Genomic DNA, 20656 nt, shown 5'->3' with positions numbered 1-20656 from the left:
TCCAACAATGGATGTGTTCCTGCACAACACTAACGCTGCTAAGCACCGCTATTGCAGGGGTCGGGACGGGCTTGTGCCCATTGAGGGCCTGGTCTGGACGGGGCTAATGCACCGGCATGGCAGATTCAGGCCAGGGCAAGCCTCTTTCCGGTGCGAGGTCACTGTGCGCTCTGCAATGGCCGGTAATAATGAGTGAGTGATGGTGCCTCGTGACGACAAACAGACCCGTTGGTCCCCAGACCGGCTGCGACTGTTGCGTTGCAGATGGGCAACTTCGAGGTGGTGGCTTTCGCGATTGCAACGTCTTGCAAACATTTGGTCTGGCGAGTTGGGATGGTGGCAGGGCCTGACCTGGCCCCTTTGCTTCAACTGTGCTCTTTTCGGTTCGCCATCCGGGCTCGATTCCAGCAACTCGCACAGCCAAGTCCAGAAGGGCTCGACGTCGAGACCAGTCTCGGAGACCGCCTCGTGGTGGCTGGCCAAGAGTACGCCACCATCTGCAACATGCAACGCCGGGCGATGCAGGGGCCACGGGCGGCACAGCGTATCCCATGGGATGGATGGCCCGCGTCGGCAGCATCCACGCCAGCAGTGTCAACATGCTCGCTCTAATACGGACAGCGTCATCAAGACGGCCTGCATGCCGCCTGCCATACGGAGCGTCATGGGCGGCGAGGCCTCGCATGGCGATGCCACGAGCCGTCGGCCATTCACGCAAGTCGCCATATGACAATCGCAAAGCACCCGAGGCAGCCTCGGGCGACCCTGGCCTCACCCCTGGTTGTGGAGTCGCATGCCCTCAACTGAAAACACTAGCGTCGTGGGGCTGGCAGCCAACTATCCTGGAGGCCGACAAGGGGTCCGAGCCACTTGAAGCACAATCCCTGCGCTGCCGAGCGACATGTCCCGCTCGCGGGCAGCACAAGACCAGCAACCCTGGATCACCTGCGTCCCTACTCCCTCGATTAGCGGTCCTGTCTGCAAGCAGACTCGTGGGGACGGCACCACCCAGGCGGAACGATTATACTGTGGTGCTCATGCTGGAAAAGAGACCTCTGCACATATCCGCGCCAAAGCGCAATTTGTGCAGTCAATCTACCTGCTAGTGTAGGTCGCCTTGTGGCTTACGCAGAAAACACCGGCTAAAGTGAGCTGAATCAAGAACACGGGGCCCATTGTCGCAAGGTGACACAAGCCCAGACACTGCTTGGCCTTGACCAATCCGAGCCAAGGCAAGACTCGTTTGAGAAAACTGCACCCATTTTCGCACGGTTTTCTAGGCTGAGGCCGCTGCATGTCTTTGCACCTGTCACTCTTGATTGGATTGCTTGGAACTAGCCGTCAATCACATCTGTCGCGAGCGTCGCCCGAGCTGTTCTCACGGAGAAAGTCATCTCGGGTGCTCAAAGGCGCTTCTGACGCGGGAAGCAAGCGCTATATCGACAATGTTCTTATTCGGCAGCATCTCGACACCCAAACAATCGCTGATACAGACAGCCTTAACTTCATCAATAGGCACAACACAAACAAAGCGGGTTTCCCGGCTTTAAACGCAGAACAATTATCGTCTGAAACCCTGTTGTGGGGTTTGAGCTGTTCGCAACGTCAGACGGCGCCCACTCGCCCACCGTGGTATTTCCGTTCTTGTTTGTCCAACAACGGTTGTTGAGCTTACTCGCCGCATTGCATCTTGCTCCCCCGAAACTCGGCGGAATAGTCAAAGCTCATATAATATTCCCGCAAATAAAGGGCCACCACAGAGCACCGGTTCGTCCTTTTGACAGGCCAGAGCATCCTGGGAAATCTTCCAGGAGCGTTGCAAAATATATTTAGCATGAGCGGTCTGGGCCCCGTGATTGGTGGCTTTGACTACGAGTTGCTTTTGGCGCTAATGCCAGGTACACCAACATCTGCCGCGATCTTCCCGGTAGATCGCGGCGATCCCTTGTGTGTGTGTGTGTGTGTGTGTGTGTGTGTGACGTATCAGGCATGGCAATTCAACGACGATTGGGTCATACGCTTCCTCACCTCGCAGGTACTTACATTTAAGTCCGTTAAAAACGACCACTGAGTCCTTCGCGTGGCGGCCCCACGAGAAGCGCCAGACCATGCAATGGTCTTAGCATAAGCAAGGTTGAAGTGGCGAAAATTGGCGATTCATGCCCGCTGACCATTGACAACTCGTTCGCTTACTCAAGGCATTCTGGCTTCTCGTCTGGCGCATGTGACGCAAAAGTCCGGCGTTCTTCAGTTCCAGATGGATAATAATTACCTTGCAAGACGATTTGAGTGTGAGAGCTCGGCCAACCTTCCGGAAGACCGTCCACCTCTAATGAAGAATATTGCAACGACATGTGTTCTTTGCGTTCGGCTTTTCTGCATTAAACCATCTTCGCTGAGACCTGGCATAGTACGCTCTCAACAACTGAGAAGCACTGTGCACGTCAGGGCAATGGCGTCTCCAACAGGCTTACGGTGGAGTCTCAATGGACTTGTATTGTGGGCTTTATGTAAGCAAACACTCTCGAGGCATTCTACAGTATTACATGTTGGTTGTTATGAGGACAACCATTCTGCTTCGATCTGTCAGATCACCACACGCTGTGTCCTCCACGATCCACTCTCATCTTGCAGTATCGTTTGACCATCGTATGCTCGACCATTGGTGTCCTTGGGTGCCATTGCCGTTCGGTACGCATGTCTCACGCCGTTCTGCTTTGATGCTTGTAGCTTGGCCATTCGAATGGTGCCGTGTTCACCACTCCGCCCAGGTCTCCAGCTGAGTGGATCCGGCATATCTATTCTGGATAGGTGGCAGACTCTCAGGCTGCGCATTCTCCTTCATGGAGGCCGTTACGTGGACACCAGATCCCGCATATGGTTGTGGATCAGGTCGCGGTGGTATAGGAAAGATCGGTCTCGCATGAGGCGGAATCGTGACTGAGTGCCGAGGCGAGAGCTTATCTAGTTCAGCGGCATGATAGCTCATAGCGGTCGGCGAATCCATGACATGTGGCTGCGAGGGCCGAGGTGGTGGAGCAGCCGGCATTCCAAGCTGCGCGAGTCTCTTTCTGAGATCCTGGGCGTGTTTCTCACCCCAGGAGCCGTCTCCTTTCAGGCCCTGGTCGTGTATGATCTGCTGCTGTGGCCCTGAGTGCTGCCCAGATTGCTGTGCCCAAGCCAGATTCTGTGTCTGCTGCAGAGGGAGGCGAGTGGACTTGGTGCTCTCGCCATTGGCCGCAGCCATCCTCACCTTGAGCGCAAACTCATTCTTGATGTCTTGCACACTTCGCGGCGAGGAAGGAGCGGGTACGGCGCTTGCCACTGAGGTAGCGGAAATGATGGCAGGCGACTGTCCAAGAATCTGTGCCGGTTGCGCCATCGTCGGCGTAGGAGTTGCAGGAGAGGCCGTGTGAGAGGCCGCAGTTGGGGAAGTGAGACCCTCGTGAGGCTGTGAAGCCTTAGCAGGCATGAAATCGGCCTTGTTTGGCGTGATGAAGCCGTTCTCACAAGTCTTTCAAGCCATTGGAATAATAAAGTTAGAATCATGGACGGAGATCCAAAGTTGATACGGTGTGGCTGCAAACCTTTGTAGTACCATTGTCGCCGTGTCCCAACTGGTTAGTGTTGGCAGTGACGTTTTCAATTTCAATCAGGTCCTTGCAGAAGTTGTTCGGTGGGACGTTCTGGGCGCCATTTGGCTGGCGGCTGTTTCGCTGCAGGGTCTTGACGTGCTCAGCGTCCTCGTCGCGCAGGGAAACCAGCGGCTCGTCGTCTACAGAAGTTTCATTCTCGTCAGTACGACAAGCCTAAAGAGCGCGAAGGCGTGCTTTACTTACCGTCCAGAGCACCAAGCTTGCCTTCGATGATGTGGCTGATAGTGTTGTATTGGATCGCTGAGATGGCCTCTGCGCCCAAGAGGTAGGCAGCGTTAACCATGATGCTCGTGCAAGCGGCACGAATAGTGAACTTTGGACTCGTCATGGCTGCAGTATTGTGAGACCGAGGCGGGTAAGATACTGTTTGTGGTTGGAGTTGGAGTGCAAGGAGCCGGTCAAAGGAGGTGGGATCAGTCTCGGAAAAGCCGTTTGTTCCAAATGAAGGGAACGTGCATTTAGGTACAAAAGCGGTGCCGACTGGAGAGTTGGAATCTGCCCAGGTATGCTTAAATTCTGTCAGATGCGCAGCAGGGAACAATGGATGCGCCTGGGTCAATTGTGTGTAATACCTAGGTACCTAACTTAAGATAGGCGTGACGACCTCGTGAGTGTTGGGTGAGGAGAATTGGTATTAGGGATGGGAACACGCGTGATAAGCACTGACTCCCTTTTCCAATTCATCAAAACTGTCAGAGCTTCATTAAACGATGTCAACAAGGCGTGTTCGTGCCGCTTAAAGGCTGCGAGGTCTAAAGAGCTTTCGACATGGTTGTACAACAAGCTAGCCACCAAGAATTGCCCCCCCTTTGATACCAGACAATATTTTTTTGGAGTGTGATACGCATAGCTTTATCAGATGCTTGCCCCTTCACATCCAGGAATGGCTGCTATGCGGTTGCTACTGTCCCATCCGTTCAGAATTCTCGTGACCTCGAAGAGATCGTGCCCACATTCAGCCTCATAAGAGGTCGCTTGACTTCCAGCATCTTTCGAATACATTTCATGAATCCATTCAATCCTTCTTCCCACCATTCGTGGTGTGCAATGCTGGTCTGATGATGCGTATCATCATGATCTCGTGGACGTGCAAGGCTGCGTGGCTTGGAGCCGATGTGTTATCTCGTGCTCCTCGACTGATTCTCAAATCGTCCTCAATAAGCAATATTTCTTGTTCACATCAATGTTCAGCGCAAGTGACAGAAATGGACTTACCATCTCGCTGTTGCTTGCCGTCTTTAGGAAAGCGCCAATCTGGCCAGGGTGTATGCTCTGCACTGTTGTCCCGCATCCTCTCAGGTCTCTCAGCAGTCAAGATTTTGTCCGTGTCGGCGACACTGGCAAAAAAGCCGATGGTGTGCTGTTCGGAGCGAGAAGGGCAGTCGGAGTGACATTCTTCGGTGTCGTTGACCATCTGGGCTGCGAGTCTGTCCTGCTCGACCTTTTTGTTCTTGCGTGCCCGCCACACAAATATGGTGATAAGGAGGAGAGACACGGCGAGGACGACGCCAATGATGATGCCTATCTCGAGGCCGGACACCGGTCCTGTGCGTGGGCTTCCGGCGAGGTCATTGGGGTTGCTCGCTCCGTCCAGAGGAGGCGCTGCGCTAAACGGCTCTTCTGCCGGCCATCGTGCTTCCCGAAAGCGTGCGGGCATTCTGTCGTCGAGAAGCCTCGTAATAGAACTTGGTTGTGTGTCGTGTTTGGGGAAACTTAGGTCGAGTCTCGACTGTCCCGCGATTCGACGTGATCTTCCTTTTCGACACAATCGGTCGTCCGATGTGAGTGATTCACTTTGCGGCTCCCGCGGCAATGGTGCACATCTCCCGGCAGCCAGATGATGAGAATATGGGGTGATGCAGGTGGTGTTGGACGATTAGTGACGTGTTGTCGTGGTGACAGGCAAGCCGAGCGTGCTGCAAACGGGCACAGAGCAACAGCACACCACCAACGCGCGGCATCGAACCTCGAAAGGAAACCTAGGCTTCAGGATTCTCGAAGGCACCGAAGTCGGTCTCTTCGCATTTGTCGGTAATAAAGGACGAGATACAAAACGTTCCATTCAGTGAGCCGGTGACTTGGCCATGAGTACAAATAATCTGTAGGTTGGAACGAATGGCCCAGTCAGTGGTCGAGCCTTCCTCCAGAAGCGGACCTCGAATGGAGGCAACAATATCATCGAAACGCAAGCACATTCAGCATCTGCCCTTAATCCTGACGCTCAAGACAGTCACGAACCTCCTCATCTTTCTCGAGGAACACAAGGACCAATCAAGCCCTCCAGGCGCCACAAAGCTCTACAACGACTCGAATGCTCATCGTTCACAATGTCGCACGGCCGCCCGCGTTGCCGATCGATCCTCGCCCACAGGGCCCCTTTCAATCGATGTCACAGGCATGTCTCGGAGCGGACTTCGGCACCCGCCTGCCACCATCGACATCTGTGCAAAGTCGATTGCATTACAAAGAGATTAGAAAAGCACCCCTAGCCTTGTCGCCCATCACACCGGTTTGATTCCCACACCGAACTTGTGTGCAAGCACTCGGTCTCGGGATGCGGGCCGCCGACCGCCGTCGCGCCGCACGCCTGGGTTCATCTTGATTCGCGGAGGCCGAGACCTCCCTCACCTTGGACGGCAAGCTGCGACGGAGATCAGCCATACCCAGACCTGCTAGCCACCAGGAGCTGAGAATGTTTACCTCTCCCTGGTCATACGCAGCAACGGGTTGAACGCCAGTCTGGGCGATGTCTTGCCATAGTACACAAAGGAGTTTTACGCCTATCTTTCTCAATGGAAACAGGCCGCCGTTACATTGCACGAAGCCGGAGTGCACCCGGACGCGAACCGCAGAGTGGCGACACCCTGGCTTCTCCATGCTGGTTACACCACTCGAACCGTTGCTCCTTGAAGCAGCGCTCCCGAGTTTTCTTGCAACCAATGTCGACCACGAACGACTCAGGTGTCGCAGTGGACCAAACGCATTGGGGTGCCAAACATCATTGCAGGTGACCAGATGACGTCTACAGGGCCATCGCAACATGAATACCAAGAAATCGAATACTTGCTAAGACCAATACCTTTAGAGGCTTGCGGGTTTCAAGTACGCACCGGACTAGTTAAAATCTTATATACAATACAGCCCCAACTTGCTCTATGCGTGATCAGAAGAAATTTCCCCACGATTCAGCTGGTCTATGATGATCCCTTGTCTCTGTGGACACGGCTGCAGCAAAATTGTGCCTTGACAGAATGATCCTCTGCGGTCGAGCCGCCCCGTGCAGCCAGACCGCTTGTGCTTGAGCCGCTGGTTGAATAGACTGACGCCAGAGTGAGGTGTCATCATAGACTGAACTGGCAGCAATAGATCGTGCGCAGGGAACGGAAACGCTAGGAAACGGCGGCCTCGGCATGTTGGCATGGTCAGGCACAACTACCTGACTAATCTCAGCCCTGTCGTTGCTTAGAGGCCGCGATATCCGTATGGTCCGACGCCGTTTGTCTCGGGATTTGGATGCTCGGAAGTTAGCCCAGCTCTCCATCACCGACGTCTGTTCATCCATCAACACCCATATACATGAAGTGAGGAGGATCACTATCACAGCGACAGTGCCTATGATTGCGCCCACGCGCTCCGCAGTGGTGACCGGCACGGCTTGAGCTGCAGCTGCAGCCTCGACATGGTCTTGGTCGCTCGTGGTGGTTCCAGCAGATGGATTTCCAGGGCTTGTTCCTCCGGTGCTGTTAGTCAATGGCGGAGGCTCAGCTTTTTCAATCATGTTGCCCAATACCACTTCCATTGCCGCCATCTGCTGACCAACACCTGTGGTACCGTCCCACTGACCACTGTTGTTCGCCCATTTAAGCCCACACAACTGGCCATTGCTTCCACCGACACACTGCTGGACTGCTGCCGTTGCCGAGTTCCCTAGCAGAGTCTTGACGCGGTCAAAGGTCCATGGCGCCCATTTGGTGGTGCCAGACATCCATCGACTCAAGTACGCTTTGAAACTTTGTTGGTCCTTAAAAAGTACAGGTGCAGAGACTGTTAGTTGACGTACTCTGCGGCAATCGTTCTGTTAGTCCTGGAAATGGCCAGCCAACACTCACCTTGTTGCAGTAGTTGACTGGTTCGCACGCAACCTCGATCATGACCCTGTCCTGTGTCGTGGTTCCCCAAAAGAACACCAGCTCAGTAGCGTTCATCAACCCATCAATGCGTGTTCTCCATAGTGTCTTGCCGGCTGCCTGTCCCGTCTTGTTGGCCAATGCCCACATGGCTGCGGAACCATGCAGGAAAGCGCCGACGTTGTAAGAAAACTCGAAAGGCACCCGCTTGACGCAGCCATCGTTGATGTGTACACCATCGTATATGCGGTAGTCGTCGTCCATGAGGTTGACTGCCTTCATCCAATCCCACGTCTTGATGGCCCATTGCGCATAAGTGGCGTTGCCAGTGTATAACGCCAGTCGTGCAGCAATGTTGAAGAAGCACGCCTGCGATATGGAGTTCTTGTAGTCGAATCCGTTATTCCATGGGAATATCTGCCACCGCAGACCTCCGTTGCAATGCTCCATATCCCACCGTGCGGCCTGCGTATTGAACACCGCCTGAGCCAGGGCGAGCCACTGCGGCTGATCCTTTGGCGGATTTGGAAAGTTGAACTCGGCGGCTGTCATCACGGCCATGCCCCAGAAGCCCTGGTCGTCGTTGCCCTCGGTGAGCGTCTGGTTTGGAGGCATGTAGTCCCAGTCCGGCCCGACCTGGTGGAGGAGGCCCTGTGTCGTGATCGCGTTGTAGGTCGAATCGCCGGTGTGATGCCAGTAATGGATCAAGGCACCCATCAAGGCGCCCCCTTCCCACCCTGAACTCGGATATCAGCATGTGAGGACTTTTCGGAGGCGTCAGGTAATGGGTTCTCAGACTAACAGTAGTATGGTTCTGGTAACAGACCGGGAGTCTGTCCAGGCAGATGACCCGTGTAGAACGTCATGAGGTCCTTAGCAAGTCCTTGAGCGACAGTCTTGAGTGAGGCTTGTGGAAGTATTGCGAGTTAGTCTTCACAACTTCGGCAGCTTTAGTCAGTGGAACAATGTACGTGCCTTGCGATGTGACATTGAGCTTGTAGGCGTGAGTCCCAGGCCCCATGGCCGGCATGAGGGCCACGGCGGAGGCGAGGATCCTCCATAACTGCATCATCACAGTTCTCAATAGCTCTGGTTCGCGTTTGGCCCCGGGCACTTCGCGGCCGGTGGTATGGCTCCTGCTCTCCTTGTCCCCTACAGAGGACGATGACCCAGCGCAGCAGAAGTGGTTGACTGAGTCGATCGCCTTGTACCAGGCACTGGCCTTGTGTCCAAAGCCAATGTGCAGCAGGAGTGACTATGTCGGCGCGCACAACCGCGGAAAGAGCCCCTCGGGATAAAGCATCACCAAAATGGAAATCATTCGGAGCCCATCCAGTTGGTCATCGAGTCAGCACGGGGTGGGTGCTGTTTTCTAGTAACTTTGATGTCGGCATCAACCAAGGACGTCTGGCAAAATAGAGTTCTTGTGCAGATGCTCGATGCAGCGTGGGCCTGGTCGCCCATGGTGGCCTTGAGTTGAACCGGCGAGCGCGCAAGCGAGCCAGGCTGTACCCGCGCTCGGTTTTCCGATCTGTGTGTCTCTCCATATCGCTCTGAAGTTTAAATTTGTATTCATCATGGGCCTGGCATACGTAACGGCATCGTCAACACCTCGCGTGCGCTGCGTTTGGGTTTGTTGCAGTTGGCAGGAGCGGGTACTGTCTCACATGGACCTCGGGAGGCATGGCCTGGCTGTGTCGTCCCATCTTCCTAAGGTCCTGCCCTCCCAAGGCATCACAAAAAGAGGTTTTGGTCCCGTCAGACCATATAAGGGAAGATGCTTAACAATGAAGATTAATGGATACCGCGGAAACCTCCAGTCACACAATTACAGAAGGATGTGTAGGTGCCGCCGGGCCGCAGCATTCGACGAGATTGCCGCTTTCGATGTGAACAGCCGACTTGAGACAGCACCACCCGAAAAAAAACTTTGGTTGTTTGACACGCAATCTATACTGCATGAAAACGTGCTGGTCTCGCCTGCGAGATTGGCTCATGCCATGTCATTGACTAGGCCGTATCCGGCCCCGACTCTGAACGGACATCTATGATCACGACCAGCCCTTGTCCCCGGCGAACAATGACAGAGTGAGCCAGGGATGCTTTCGGAACCCTGCGCTGTGGTCCAGATGGTAAGCTTAAACTTAAGAGCTGGAAGATCGTTTCATGATATCGACTACACAGGAGCTGAGTTTGTATGTGGTAATGCCCGTCGTTTGGCTCACGACGCCTTGTAGACTGTGTCTCTACCGACGACTGTACAGGCTATCCTTGCGTCCATAATTGTGAAGTTTAACAATGATGTCTCTGGAAATAGACCGACCAGTTGCCATTGTTTGGAAAAGCCCTGGGGTCATGCTTCGCAGAAGAAAACTTGAAAGCCTTCAGCAAGATTCTGAGCTGCCAAGCCGGCACTGGTCCAGACTCATCAGCGCATCATCTGGGCACCCCGCGACAATGCACCACGAGGCGAGCCCCACAGCTCGCTGACGTTCGTGGTGGTCGTGAGCTTGTGCTGTTGTCTGTCTGATCATGCAGGGCCATCTTTGTAGCAGCCTGTGCTACATTATCCTCGGTTGGCGGAAGGCAAGAACATAGTCCAATTTGCAGGCACCCCAATACCAAACAGCAGCATCACTAAAGCCTGTGTGCCAAAGCCCATAGCCTCCCATTTTGTGAGTGGCCAGACAGGGCGCCCATCAAATCCGTAATTGGAACATGGCTGACGCAGCAACGGGCGGGCACTGCGACCATGATCCTGGAGGCCAGCGAGGCGCAGTGGGGACACGAACGCAAAAGATACATGCAATGTGGTGACGATTCAGGCCGAGTTACATGTACCTCTACCGGGGCCGCCGGGGCAGGGGCCAAAACTTGTGATCCCTGCGTTGCAAGGCTGTTACTGGGCGAGAGGCGAGTTTGGGCCGTCCCTGGAAACAGACCCTCAAACATCCAGAGGTCTCAGCCAGAGTATTGCTGGCACGCCAGGGCCGCTGGCGGGAGACGTACGTTGAGGGGCAGCCAGGTGGGAGCTTGTAGGAGGAAAGTTTGTAGCTGCTTCAAGCCCGTTCAGCTGGTGAGCCGCCAGGAAGAGCGAGGAACAGAGACCGATGACGGGAGAAATGGCCGTGCCGTGGGAGAGGTCGTGGCCCTTGAGCATCGAGAGTACGCAAGACGAGCTCCGCCACTCCCGAGGTCGCCGCCCAGAGCTGACCAGCCCAGCCTCGGACAGCGACGCAACGCACGACATTCTGCGACTGTGACAGGGGAATGGTGGTGATGTGAGGTGGGGTCTGCCTGTCTGGTCTTGGGTGTTGGGTGAGTGTGGCTTTGCGGTTGCCTGCCTGAGCAGCGCAACGGCGGGCGGGCGGCGGCGGCGTCAGTCAGCGCTACGACCGTCACAGGCTCTTTCCAGCAGGGCGGGAGTGGGAGCGCCGATGCTGGTGGTGGTGCGCAGCAGCCAAGCACGGGCCCCACCCGCCCCCGTAGATGTGGTCATTCCTCCGTCCTCCTGCTGCCAACCTCCTTCTGTCCTCACTCCCAGCATAGGCAAAACCGCATTCAACCATCTTCACCAACATTTGTCCATCTCCAGCCCGTCCACCAACACCTCTACCACTCCGTCCAGCACTCACCTCACTGTCGCGGCCATCTTCAGACTCGCTCTGCACACACCAGAACCATCACTTTCGCAACTCTCCGACCGCCATCATGTCGAACCAGGACGCTCCCTACGACCCTTACATTCCCAGCGGCCAGGCCGCACCCCAACAGGGCGGCAATGCGAGGACCCAGGCACTGCAAGCAGTGAGTATAACCCTTTGAATTCTCGTCTATGCCGCGCGACAAGCGCAGGAGCACGACTGCAGTGATGCCAACTGTTCGCAACAATACACGGCTGCGACTCGGGCGAATGACCCGCAGCCCTGCGCAGCACGGCAACAGCACGGCAATGGACCACTTGCCGATGTTCGAAGCATGCGTCAAGTTACCCTGGGTTCCAGCGCAGGCCATTTGCGGAGTCGCATGTGAATCGACTACTCTCAACAGTCTTGTTGCAATCACTTCGCTTGATGGCATTTGACTGAATGAAATCATGCTGGCGATCTCATTGCCTGCGACGTCATCTATGCGCAGCAGCGGCCAGCATCCTGACTGTCATGTTTGCGAATCATTGGAAACTCCAGCTGACACCTTTGTTTCGCAGCAAATTGATGACACTGTCGGCGTCATGAGGGAGAACATCAACAAGGTTTCCCAACGTGGCGAGCGCCTCGACGCCCTCCAGGACAAGACAGATAATCTCGCAGTCTCCGCCCAGGGCTTCCGCCGTGGCGCCAACAGGGTGCGAAAGCAGATGTGGTGGAAGGACATGAAGATGAGAATGTGCCTGATTGGTGGTATTGTCATCTTGCTTATCGTCATCATTGTTCCGTCAGGTATGTCACTGCGCTCGCTCTCTTTCGGTGCCCGAATTATTTGCTGACCTCTCGATCAGTCATGGCTGCCAAAGGCAAGATTGGCGCTTAAGCAGCAACACTACTATTGCTGCGTTAATTGCATCCACGTAACGACGACGATCAAACGGTTCACGCAGACACACGGGCAGGGCCAGGCTAGCCCTGCTGATCTTCCGTGGTCTATAGCACAAGTGGAGTTGTGTGTTTTCGGTCTGACTGGGTTTTTGTCTTTCGCTCGCTTCAATCGGCACTGATACCCCTGGAACTCGAGCTGCGCCAGGGCAATAAGGAAGCGGGATGCCTTTGCAGGTTGCGGACCTCTATGTATGAAATGCAAGGCGTTTTTCCGACTTAATCAAGATATTATGAGAAAGCTGAATATTGCTGCTCCACTGAGTGAATGTGTTTAACCCAAGTCAAAGGTTCGTTTCGTCCTAACATGAATCTCAGATGGATATGGTGGCTTGGCCTTTCGAGGAATGAAATGACGACTCATTGCGCAGATCTGAGCCAAAGGTGCGAATGGGCGATTGGAAAGGTCCAGATTGACAAGGTGGTGGACACTTTGCTTGAAGCAAGAAGAGGTGAATGACCGAACCGCCCAGCTCACTATACTGGTGTGACAGGAGTCGAGCGGAAAAGAAAACGGCTAGGGCTGGATTGTGCTGACACGGTCAGTCTGATGGCGTCCCGGAAGTCTACTTTACCTTGACCGAGGCTGTTCTCTCGAGAGGCAGGATACTCAAAGAACTCGACACCTACGTCCTCGTGCATGGAAGTTCTTGCCCGCTCGGCCATTTAGCTAATTTTGAAAGAAACCACGCATGCAGCTTTTTATCTCGCAGTCGCAAACATGACCGCGAGCTGCCGAGAGGGGCTTACATGCGACTCCGGCTGAGCACGAGAAGGAGATCAACAGGTCTCGATTATGCAGGTGAGGCTTCCTGAGGCATTTCCAGGCCCTGTTTGCCGCCATAAAGGTTTGAATGAGTGCTCAGGAGGCCTCCCCCGTGGATGATAATCCCTCACAAGTCAACATGACCTCTGCATATTTGATATGTTCCGCAAGGTGAAGAGCGATTTATTGTGAGACAGGTGGATATTCGCTCATACAAGAGCACTCCGTGAGAGGGGTTGAGGTACGTCCCAGTCAGGCCTCCTCCCAGCACACAAGCACAGGGGAGAAGCACCTTCCCGAGAGGGTCGGCGGACAGCATCGTTAGCTCTGGATGCGTTCCCTCCTCGGCAGTTGGGCTGCAAGAGAGGAAGCGGGTGAACTCCACTGACCAGGGGTGGAAAAGCGGGCTTTTTGCGGACGAGATGGGAAGATCTAATCTTATCAGATTGGATTTCTTGCGTGCCCATCTCCTCCCGGCCCGGCTTTTCGCGTGCACTGTGTGGCCTGCCAGATCCTTGAGCCCAGCAATTGCTGGTCGAGGAAGTGCTGAGGGACAAAAATTTTCGCATTGGTGTGGAGTTGAAGCGGTCCTCAGGCGATGATGCCGCATGGCTCGCTTCAAGATTGACACAATAAGTGAGCAGATGTGGTGTCTCTGTGCCAGAATCACCAGCCTGCATCTCGCTATATTTGGTTGCTGTCTAATATTTCAGACGAATATCAAAGGAAATCTGATGGGTGGCACGTGAAGATCGAGGAGGAAACCTACCTCAGTTTAGCGTACTTGATAATCATCTTAGAGTCAATCTAGAGTGCAAGCATCATGTGATTCTGATCTGGCGCAGCGATCTCGGTCGTGGTTGCATAAAATTTTACGCCAGGCGCATCAGCCAGTGTGACGCTGTGACTGAGATGATAGAAGAATACCTTCAGGGTACTTTAGACGAGCGCGCAAAGCAGAGATAGGCTGCGGGGAAAAGGCATCGCCGCAAGTATCTCTATATCTCGGCTGTGCTACCCCAATTCGTGGAGAAGGCCAGGCAAGGACCTCCCGGCCGTCCGTGAGGAAAAAAAAAAGTGGCAAGCCAGCAGCCTTGCTGCTGGCGACTGTGTTGATACCAAGCCACGACTTCTGGCCCGATAAAAGGCTCATTACTTGTCGAAAAAACACATTGCCCACTCGAGAGGCTCTATCGGCTGAGGCATTGACGCTTGCCCGCGGCCCCGTCCCACCTCCCAGCAGAGCTTGTCAATTTTGTCACTGGAGCTACTCGTGCACACTAGGTTATCCCCCACCACCCCGGGCACCAGAGTCAGTCAGTCACCTAAATCGGAGACAGGCTCTGCCCCAGTTTCTCTGCTCCTCCTCCACCACCACCACCACTTCCCGCACGTCGACTCTGCAGACTGCGTCGTCCTCACCAACCCCGACCCTGATCGACGACAAGACCACGGCTCAATTGGCCGTGGGACGACCGATTCTAGGCCTCCGTCAACTCTAGACGTCCAATTCCCGCCTCCTACCCACCGAAATCGATCATAATGCTTCCCGTCCGTGTAGCACGCGCTGTCGCCCTGCGGGCTGGTGCTCGCCGGGTCGTCCCTCGCGCTGCTCGATTCGCCCCTTCGACCCTCGCTGCCCGGTCCGTCAACCAGCGCGCTTCCTACTCTGCTTCACGGACCAATGACTCGACTACCCGTGCCGCCGTCATCCAGGTGCTCAACAACATTGGCTCCAAGCGTGAGGTCCAGCAGTACCTCTCGCACTTCTCCTCCGTTTCCCAGCAGCAGTTCGCTGTCATCAAGGTCGGTGGTGCCATCTTGACCGAGCACCTCGACGAGCTCTGCTCCTCCCTGTCCTTCCTCTACCACGTCGGCCTCTATCCCGTCATTGTACACGGAGCTGGCCCCCAGCTCAACAAGCTGCTCGAGGAGGCTGGTGTCGAGCCTCAGTTCGAGGAGGGCATTCGTATCACCGATGGCAAGACTCTGGGCGTTGCACGCAAGCTCTTCCTTGCCGAGAACCTGAAGCTTGTCCAGCGCCTCGAACAGCTCGGTGTTCGAGCCCGCCCCATCACCTCGAGCGTTTTCACCGCCGACTATCTCGACCAGGACAAGTGGAAGTTCGTGGGCAAGATCACCGAGGTCAACAAGGAGCCAGTGCAGACCGCCATCGAGAATGGCTACCTGCCCATCCTGACGTCCATGGCTGAGACTGCTGAGGGTCAGGTCCTGAACGTAAACGCCGATGTCGCTGCCGGAGAGCTCGCTCGTGCTCTCGAGCCGCTCAAGGTTGTCTACCTGAGTGAGAAGGGTGGTCTCTTCGATGGTGATGCCAAGAAGATTTCTGCCATCAACCTCGACGAGGAGTTTGACCACCTCATGGCTCAGCCCTGGTGCAAGTTTGGCACTCGCCTCAAGATCAAGGAGATCAAGGAGCTTCTCGAGAACCTCCCTCGGTCATCCAGTGTTGCCATTATTCACCCCGCTGACCTCCAGAAGGAGCTGTTCACCGACTCTGGAGCTGGTACTCTGATCCGTCGTGGCAACAAGCTGCTGACTGCCACCAGCCTTGAGGAGATGGGCGACCGCAACAAGCTGAAGGAGGTTCTTGTTCGCGATCGTGAGGTTCGCGATGCTCGGGCCACCGTCGACCGCTACCTTGAGTTCCTCGAGGGCCGCGACTTCAAGTCATACTACGATGAGTCAATGAAGGCTCTTGCCGTTGTCCTGAAGCCTGCAGCTGACGAGGGTTACTCGACCCTGGCCACTCTGACCATCACCAAGTCGGGCTGGCTCTCCAACGTTGCTGACAACTTGTTTGCTGCCATCAAGAAGGAGAACCCCAGCCTGGTGTGGACCGTCAAGGCTGACGACGAGAACTTGACTTGGTTCTTCGACAAGGCTGACGGCAGCATCGTTCGCGGCAACGACATCATGTTCTGGTACGGCATCGCCCCTGGCGAGAACCTCAACAAGCTCATGAATGAGTTTACTGCCCAGGGTCGTGCAATGCTCGGCGAGTCTAACCTGGAGTCGCGCCTCCACCGCGCGGCCCAGATTGCTTCTGGCAACCTCAAGGCGCACTTTGCCTCGGGCTCCGTTGCCAACCAGGCTCGTGGCTACTCGACTCTCGCTCGTCGTCCTGTCATGGGCACTGCCCGGTCGAGCGCCTTTGCTCCCCGTGCTGCCCGCGGATATGCCACCACAACCAACCCCAACCCACCTTACGGCAAGAAGCACGCCTCTAACGACCAGCGCTCTCGTGTCGCCCTCATCGGCGCTCGCGGATATACCGGTCAGGCCCTGATTGACTTGATCAACTCTCATCCCAACTTCGAGCTTAAGAACGTCTCTTCACGAGAGCTCGCTGGTCAGACTCTGAAGGGCTACAACAAGAAGGAGATCGTCTACGAGAACCTCTCGGCCGACGATGTTCGCGAGATGGAGAAGAATGGTGAGATCGATGTCTGGGTCATGGCTCTGCCCAATGGTGTCTGCAAGCCGTTCGTGGATGCCATCACGGAAGCCAAGCAGGCGGCGCCTCGCGAGGATAGCAGCGTCATTGTTGACCTGTCTGCCGACTACCGCTTCGACTCGAGCTGGACCTACGGTCTTCCCGAGCTCGTCAAGCGGTCTGCCATTGCCCAGGCCACCCAGATTTCCAACCCTGGCTGCTATGCTACTGCCGCCCAGCTCGCCATCGCCCCGCTCGTTGAGCACCTGGGTGGCGAGCCGACCGTGTTCGGTGTCTCTGGATACTCGGGTGCTGGCACCAAGCCGTCGCTCAAGAACAATGTCGAATACCTGACCAACAACATTGTCCCCTACAGCCTGACGGATCATATCCACGAGCGTGAGATCAGCAACCAGCTCGGTGTCAACATTGGCTTCATTCCTCACGTCGCTGTCTGGTTCCAGGGTATTCACCACACCATCAACATCCCCCTGAACAAGTCCATGACCTCGCGTGATATCCGCCAGATCTACCAGGACCGCTACGCCGGCGAGAAGCTGGTCAAGGTTGTTGGCGAGGCTCCCCTTGTCAAGGCGATCAGCGGCAAGCACGGTGTCGAGATTGGCGGCTTTGCCGTCCACAGCTCCGGAAAGCGCGTCGTCATCTGCGCCACAATCGACAATCTGCTCAAGGGAGCAGCCACTCAGTGTCTGCGTAAGTTTGATTCCATCTGTTTTTGAAAGAGTGCTTGGCTAATGATGGTTTGCGATGCAGAGAACATGAACCTGGCTCGCGGCTACGCCGAGTTTGAGGGCATCCCACCCATGGACTAAGTTTTCATACAGCAAACCAGGAGGATCAATCATGTTTAGGACTAGAGTCCTCGAAAATGTTTTTTTTGACGGGTGTAAAGCTAGGGTTGACCGGCTTTTTGATTATCGGGCAACTGTTGTACATATTAGGTCAGGTGACGGGGTGATTATGTCTACTTGCTATCAATGGGGGCAGCAGGAAAGAATACCAAAAAGTTCAAAGCTCAATGGTTGTGCTACTGCTCTGTTGCCGTGGGTAATGAATTGACAAATCAGAACGATTCAGCACGGGCTCTACCCCAACAGAGTTTCCCCTGGCCAAGCGGGCCTGACAATGACACAACCCCGGGGCCCAGACCACTGCCCTCCGTCATCGGACAGAGGGGCACTCCAGTGGGGCAAATTTTTGGGCAGTCTGGACGACTCAATTCGAGTCAGAAGAGCACACGCGACAAGACAGAACACATTCATCTTGCCATCGTAGATACCAGAGAATTTGGACACGAGCTTAGGAGCGCCTCGGAGCAACCTTACGAGGCCATTGTTCAAGACCACAACCCCCAGAGCAATCAACCACCACATCTCAGCCATGGCCGGTCAATTTCCCACAAAGAAGTGCGGTAAGTCTCGAGCTCCAGGACTCCCCAGATTGTGCCCCCTGGTCTATGGGGGTTCAGTGCAATGTAGACATGCCTCTTTGGGTGGTTGCGCCCCCCCATAAATGTCGTGGCACTCCAATGACCTCTCGGCGGACGGGTAACTGATCATCAACGTCGTCTCTGTTGCCCCTCGAACAGGTGTCCTCGGCGCCACAGGCTCGGTGGGCCAGCGCTTCATCCTGCTGTTGTCGCAGCACCCATACTTTGTCCTGCACGCGGTCGGCGCCTCGTTGCGGTCGGCGGGCAAGAAGTACCGCGATGCGGTGCGGTGGAAGCAGGCGAGCCCGATGAGCGAAACGCTGGGCGAGCTGGTGGTGCGCAACTGCACGGCCGCCGAGTTTGCCGACTGCGACGTCGTCTTCTCGGGCCTCGACTCGGACGTGGCCGGCGCGGTCGAGATGGAGTTCCTCAAGGCCGAGCTGCCGGTCTTCAGCAACGCGAAGAACTACCGCATGGACCCGGGCGTGCCGCTCGTCGTGCCGACCGTCAACCTGCCGCACCTCGACCTCATCCCGCACCAGCGCAGGCAGCACGGCCTGAGCAAGGGCTTCCTCGTGTGCAACTCGAACTGCGCCGTCATCGGGCTCGTCATCCCCTTTGCCGCGCTGCAGGCCAAGTTTGGCGAGGTCGACATCGTCTCGGTCGTCACCATGCAGGCCGTCTCGGGCGCGGGCTACCCGGGCGTGAGCAGCATGGACATCATCGACAACGTGGTCCCCTTTATCCAGGGCGAGGAGGACAAGCTCGAGACCGAGGCCCGCAAGATCCTCGGCGGCCTCAACGGCGAGGCCAGCGCCTTCGTGCAGCAGGACGACCTGCGCGTCAGCGCCGCGTGCAACCGCGTCCCCGTGCTCGACGGCCACACGGCCTGCGTCAGCCTCAAGTTCAAGGCCCGCCCGCCGCCCAGTGTCGACGCCGTCAAGGCCGCCCTGCGCGAGTACGTCAGCGAGGCCGAGCAGCTCGGCTGCCCCAGCGCGCCCAAGCCCAGCATCAAGGTGTTTGACGAGGCGGACCGGCCCCAGCCCAGGCTGGATCGCGATCTCAGCAAGGGATACACCGTCAGCGTGGGCCGCGTGCGCGAGGACGAGAGCGGCATCTTTGATATCAAGTTTGTTGCGCTGAGCCACAACAGTAAGCCATGGCCATGTTTTTGTCTTTTTTGCAATGGTCGGGGCAGGATTGGTTGGTTGTCTCACAACGAGGAACGTGATGCTAATACGGCTTGGCTTCTTCTAGCTGTCATCGGTGCTGCGGGTTCGTCCATCCTGAATGCCGAGGCTGCGGTTCTCAAGGGATATCTTTGAACAGGGACAGCTTCATGGGACTGTAGGTCCATCATCAACACAGACTCGTCCATTGGAGGCCGGCAGGTATGGGATGGAAATTTGGGTATTAGCGGATAGACAAAATCAAACAAAAGCTGCCAGACCACGCAACAGGCCCGACCACCGAGTATCTGGACCAATCTCATCCTCGAGACAGAGGGTGAGCATGATGATTGATGCGTGCTCTGTACGTGTGACCACAGCGCTCTGCCGTGAAACTCAGAGGCAAAGGGCTAGTCTTCGCCCCTCAAGAAGCAATCTCTCTCTCTCTCAGACACAGAAACAGCGCTTGGTAGCTTACAACAATAGGATGTGTTCGATCTGGTGAAGCCAACATCAGTATCAAGATTCGTTTGCGCTGTGGAAGGACGCATAACAATTGAGGCCCGTTGACCACGTGAAGTACCAGGAGAATCCACCAGACGGTGATCCAGTGACTCCAAGATGCCGCGAACGTCGTACTTGTGCATGCTGAGCCTCGATCGCAGGCGTACGGGTGAACCAGGCAATAACATTACACCATGTGTAATCTGTATGTTGCTAACCACTCGCCACACTCCAGCCGATTTTATTGTTAGCCGCGCAGGTCCCCAGTGCCTAGACTGGATATTGCAGGTTGTGGGTGTCGGTGGAAACCAGCCTGCTCCTTTTGCAGGCATCGGTGTGACCTGGTGTAGCTTGCTCGTGGACAATGCCTGCTCTGAGGGCTGATCCGACTCACAGGTTCTATCCTCATTACCGTTCCGCACAAGGCGCCGTTTAGTCCCCCCGATAAACCGTCAGAATCAGTCGCAGAAAAGGCTGCAAGACTGGCGAGAAGGCATGTCCGCGAACAAGCTCCTCCAGCACATGGAGATTGCAGAATACCCAGATGGCGCGTCAACACTGTTCTCCGTGGTTACCAGCGATAAGCATGAGTATTTGGTCGGGCATTGTTGCACTTTTACGACACAAATCAAGGACCGAAGGTAATTCACAGAATAAGAAGGGTCGAGATCGCAAGCTGCGCAAAATTACAAGTGATTTCGAGACTAGAGCCAAACAGCAGGCATCACTTAGGTTTTAGAGCCGAGTGACCCGCGTTGGAAATACAGATACGGGTAGGCGGTAGACTCCTTGCGTAGGTGGATGTTTTCCCTTGATACAAGAACCCTTGCTTTGTCCCAGAACCCATGACAAAGGAGGGAAAGATGAGAAGAAAAAGATAGGAAAAAAAAACCAAAAAACCCACGAGAAGTGGCCAAAAATTATTACATCTTGTA

General features: G+C 55.4%; 7 protein-coding genes across 7 annotated transcripts; 4 read left to right on the top strand and 3 right to left on the bottom strand.

The window, feature by feature from the left end:
- Window positions 1-1247: 1247 nt before the first annotated feature.
- On the top strand, window positions 1248-1800 carry B0I36DRAFT_313581 (uncharacterized protein). Its single transcript, XM_046152646.1, has one exon. It carries the CDS (start codon window positions 1295-1297, stop codon window positions 1667-1669), a length of 375 nt encoding a protein of 124 aa, XP_046016352.1. The 5' UTR covers window positions 1248-1294; the 3' UTR covers window positions 1670-1800.
- A 955-nt stretch (window positions 1801-2755) lies between these two features.
- On the bottom strand, window positions 2756-5313 carry B0I36DRAFT_358959 (uncharacterized protein; the record flags this gene model as incomplete). Its single annotated transcript, XM_046158051.1, has 4 exons — window positions 2756-3514; window positions 3588-3775; window positions 3840-3986; window positions 4872-5313. The coding sequence occupies 4 exons, from the start codon at window positions 5311-5313 to the stop codon at window positions 2756-2758; spliced, it is 1536 nt and encodes a 511-aa protein (XP_046016351.1).
- A 1805-nt stretch (window positions 5314-7118) lies between these two features.
- B0I36DRAFT_427919 (putative DFG5 protein) lies at window positions 7119-8713 on the bottom strand (the record flags this gene model as incomplete). The annotated part of the gene is made up of 4 exons (XM_046162439.1): window positions 8586-8713; window positions 7766-8520; window positions 7233-7677; window positions 7119-7189 (listed from the first exon to the last, which is right to left on the bottom strand). Exons 1-4 carry the CDS (start codon window positions 8647-8649, stop codon window positions 7119-7121), a joined length of 1335 nt encoding a protein of 444 aa, XP_046016350.1. The 5' UTR covers window positions 8650-8713.
- Window positions 8714-11328: 2615 nt separating this feature from the next.
- B0I36DRAFT_313576 (synaptobrevin-domain-containing protein) lies at window positions 11329-12622 on the top strand. The gene is made up of 3 exons (XM_046152645.1): window positions 11329-11590; window positions 11991-12222; window positions 12282-12622. The coding sequence occupies exons 1-3, from the start codon at window positions 11495-11497 to the stop codon at window positions 12311-12313; spliced, it is 360 nt and encodes a 119-aa protein (XP_046016349.1). The 5' UTR covers window positions 11329-11494; the 3' UTR covers window positions 12314-12622.
- A 665-nt stretch (window positions 12623-13287) lies between these two features.
- On the bottom strand, window positions 13288-13910 carry B0I36DRAFT_313571 (uncharacterized protein). The gene has a single exon (XM_046152644.1). The coding sequence runs from the start codon at window positions 13819-13821 to the stop codon at window positions 13351-13353; it is 471 nt and encodes a 156-aa protein (XP_046016348.1). The 5' UTR covers window positions 13822-13910; the 3' UTR covers window positions 13288-13350.
- Window positions 13911-14270: 360 nt separating this feature from the next.
- On the top strand, window positions 14271-17638 carry B0I36DRAFT_313570 (N-acetyl-gamma-glutamyl-phosphate reductase/acetylglutamate kinase-like protein). The gene is made up of 2 exons (XM_046152643.1): window positions 14271-17312; window positions 17373-17638. Exons 1-2 carry the CDS (start codon window positions 14684-14686, stop codon window positions 17429-17431), a joined length of 2688 nt encoding a protein of 895 aa, XP_046016347.1. The 5' UTR covers window positions 14271-14683; the 3' UTR covers window positions 17432-17638.
- Window positions 17639-17709: 71 nt separating this feature from the next.
- B0I36DRAFT_313566 (aspartate-semialdehyde dehydrogenase) lies at window positions 17710-19555 on the top strand. Its single transcript, XM_046152642.1, has 3 exons — window positions 17710-18030; window positions 18208-19200; window positions 19306-19555. Exons 1-3 carry the CDS (start codon window positions 18000-18002, stop codon window positions 19371-19373), a joined length of 1092 nt encoding a protein of 363 aa, XP_046016346.1. The 5' UTR covers window positions 17710-17999; the 3' UTR covers window positions 19374-19555.
- The last annotated feature ends 1101 nt before the right edge of the window (window positions 19556-20656 follow it).

The sequence above is a fragment of the Microdochium trichocladiopsis genome, assembly GCF_020744255.1.
Source record: "Microdochium trichocladiopsis strain MPI-CAGE-CH-0230 chromosome Unknown B0I36scaffold_2, whole genome shotgun sequence".
NCBI lineage: Eukaryota > Fungi > Ascomycota > Sordariomycetes > Xylariales > Microdochiaceae > Microdochium > Microdochium trichocladiopsis.
Note: the sequence above shows the minus strand (reverse complement) of the source record. Positions and strands in the feature narration are given on the sequence as shown.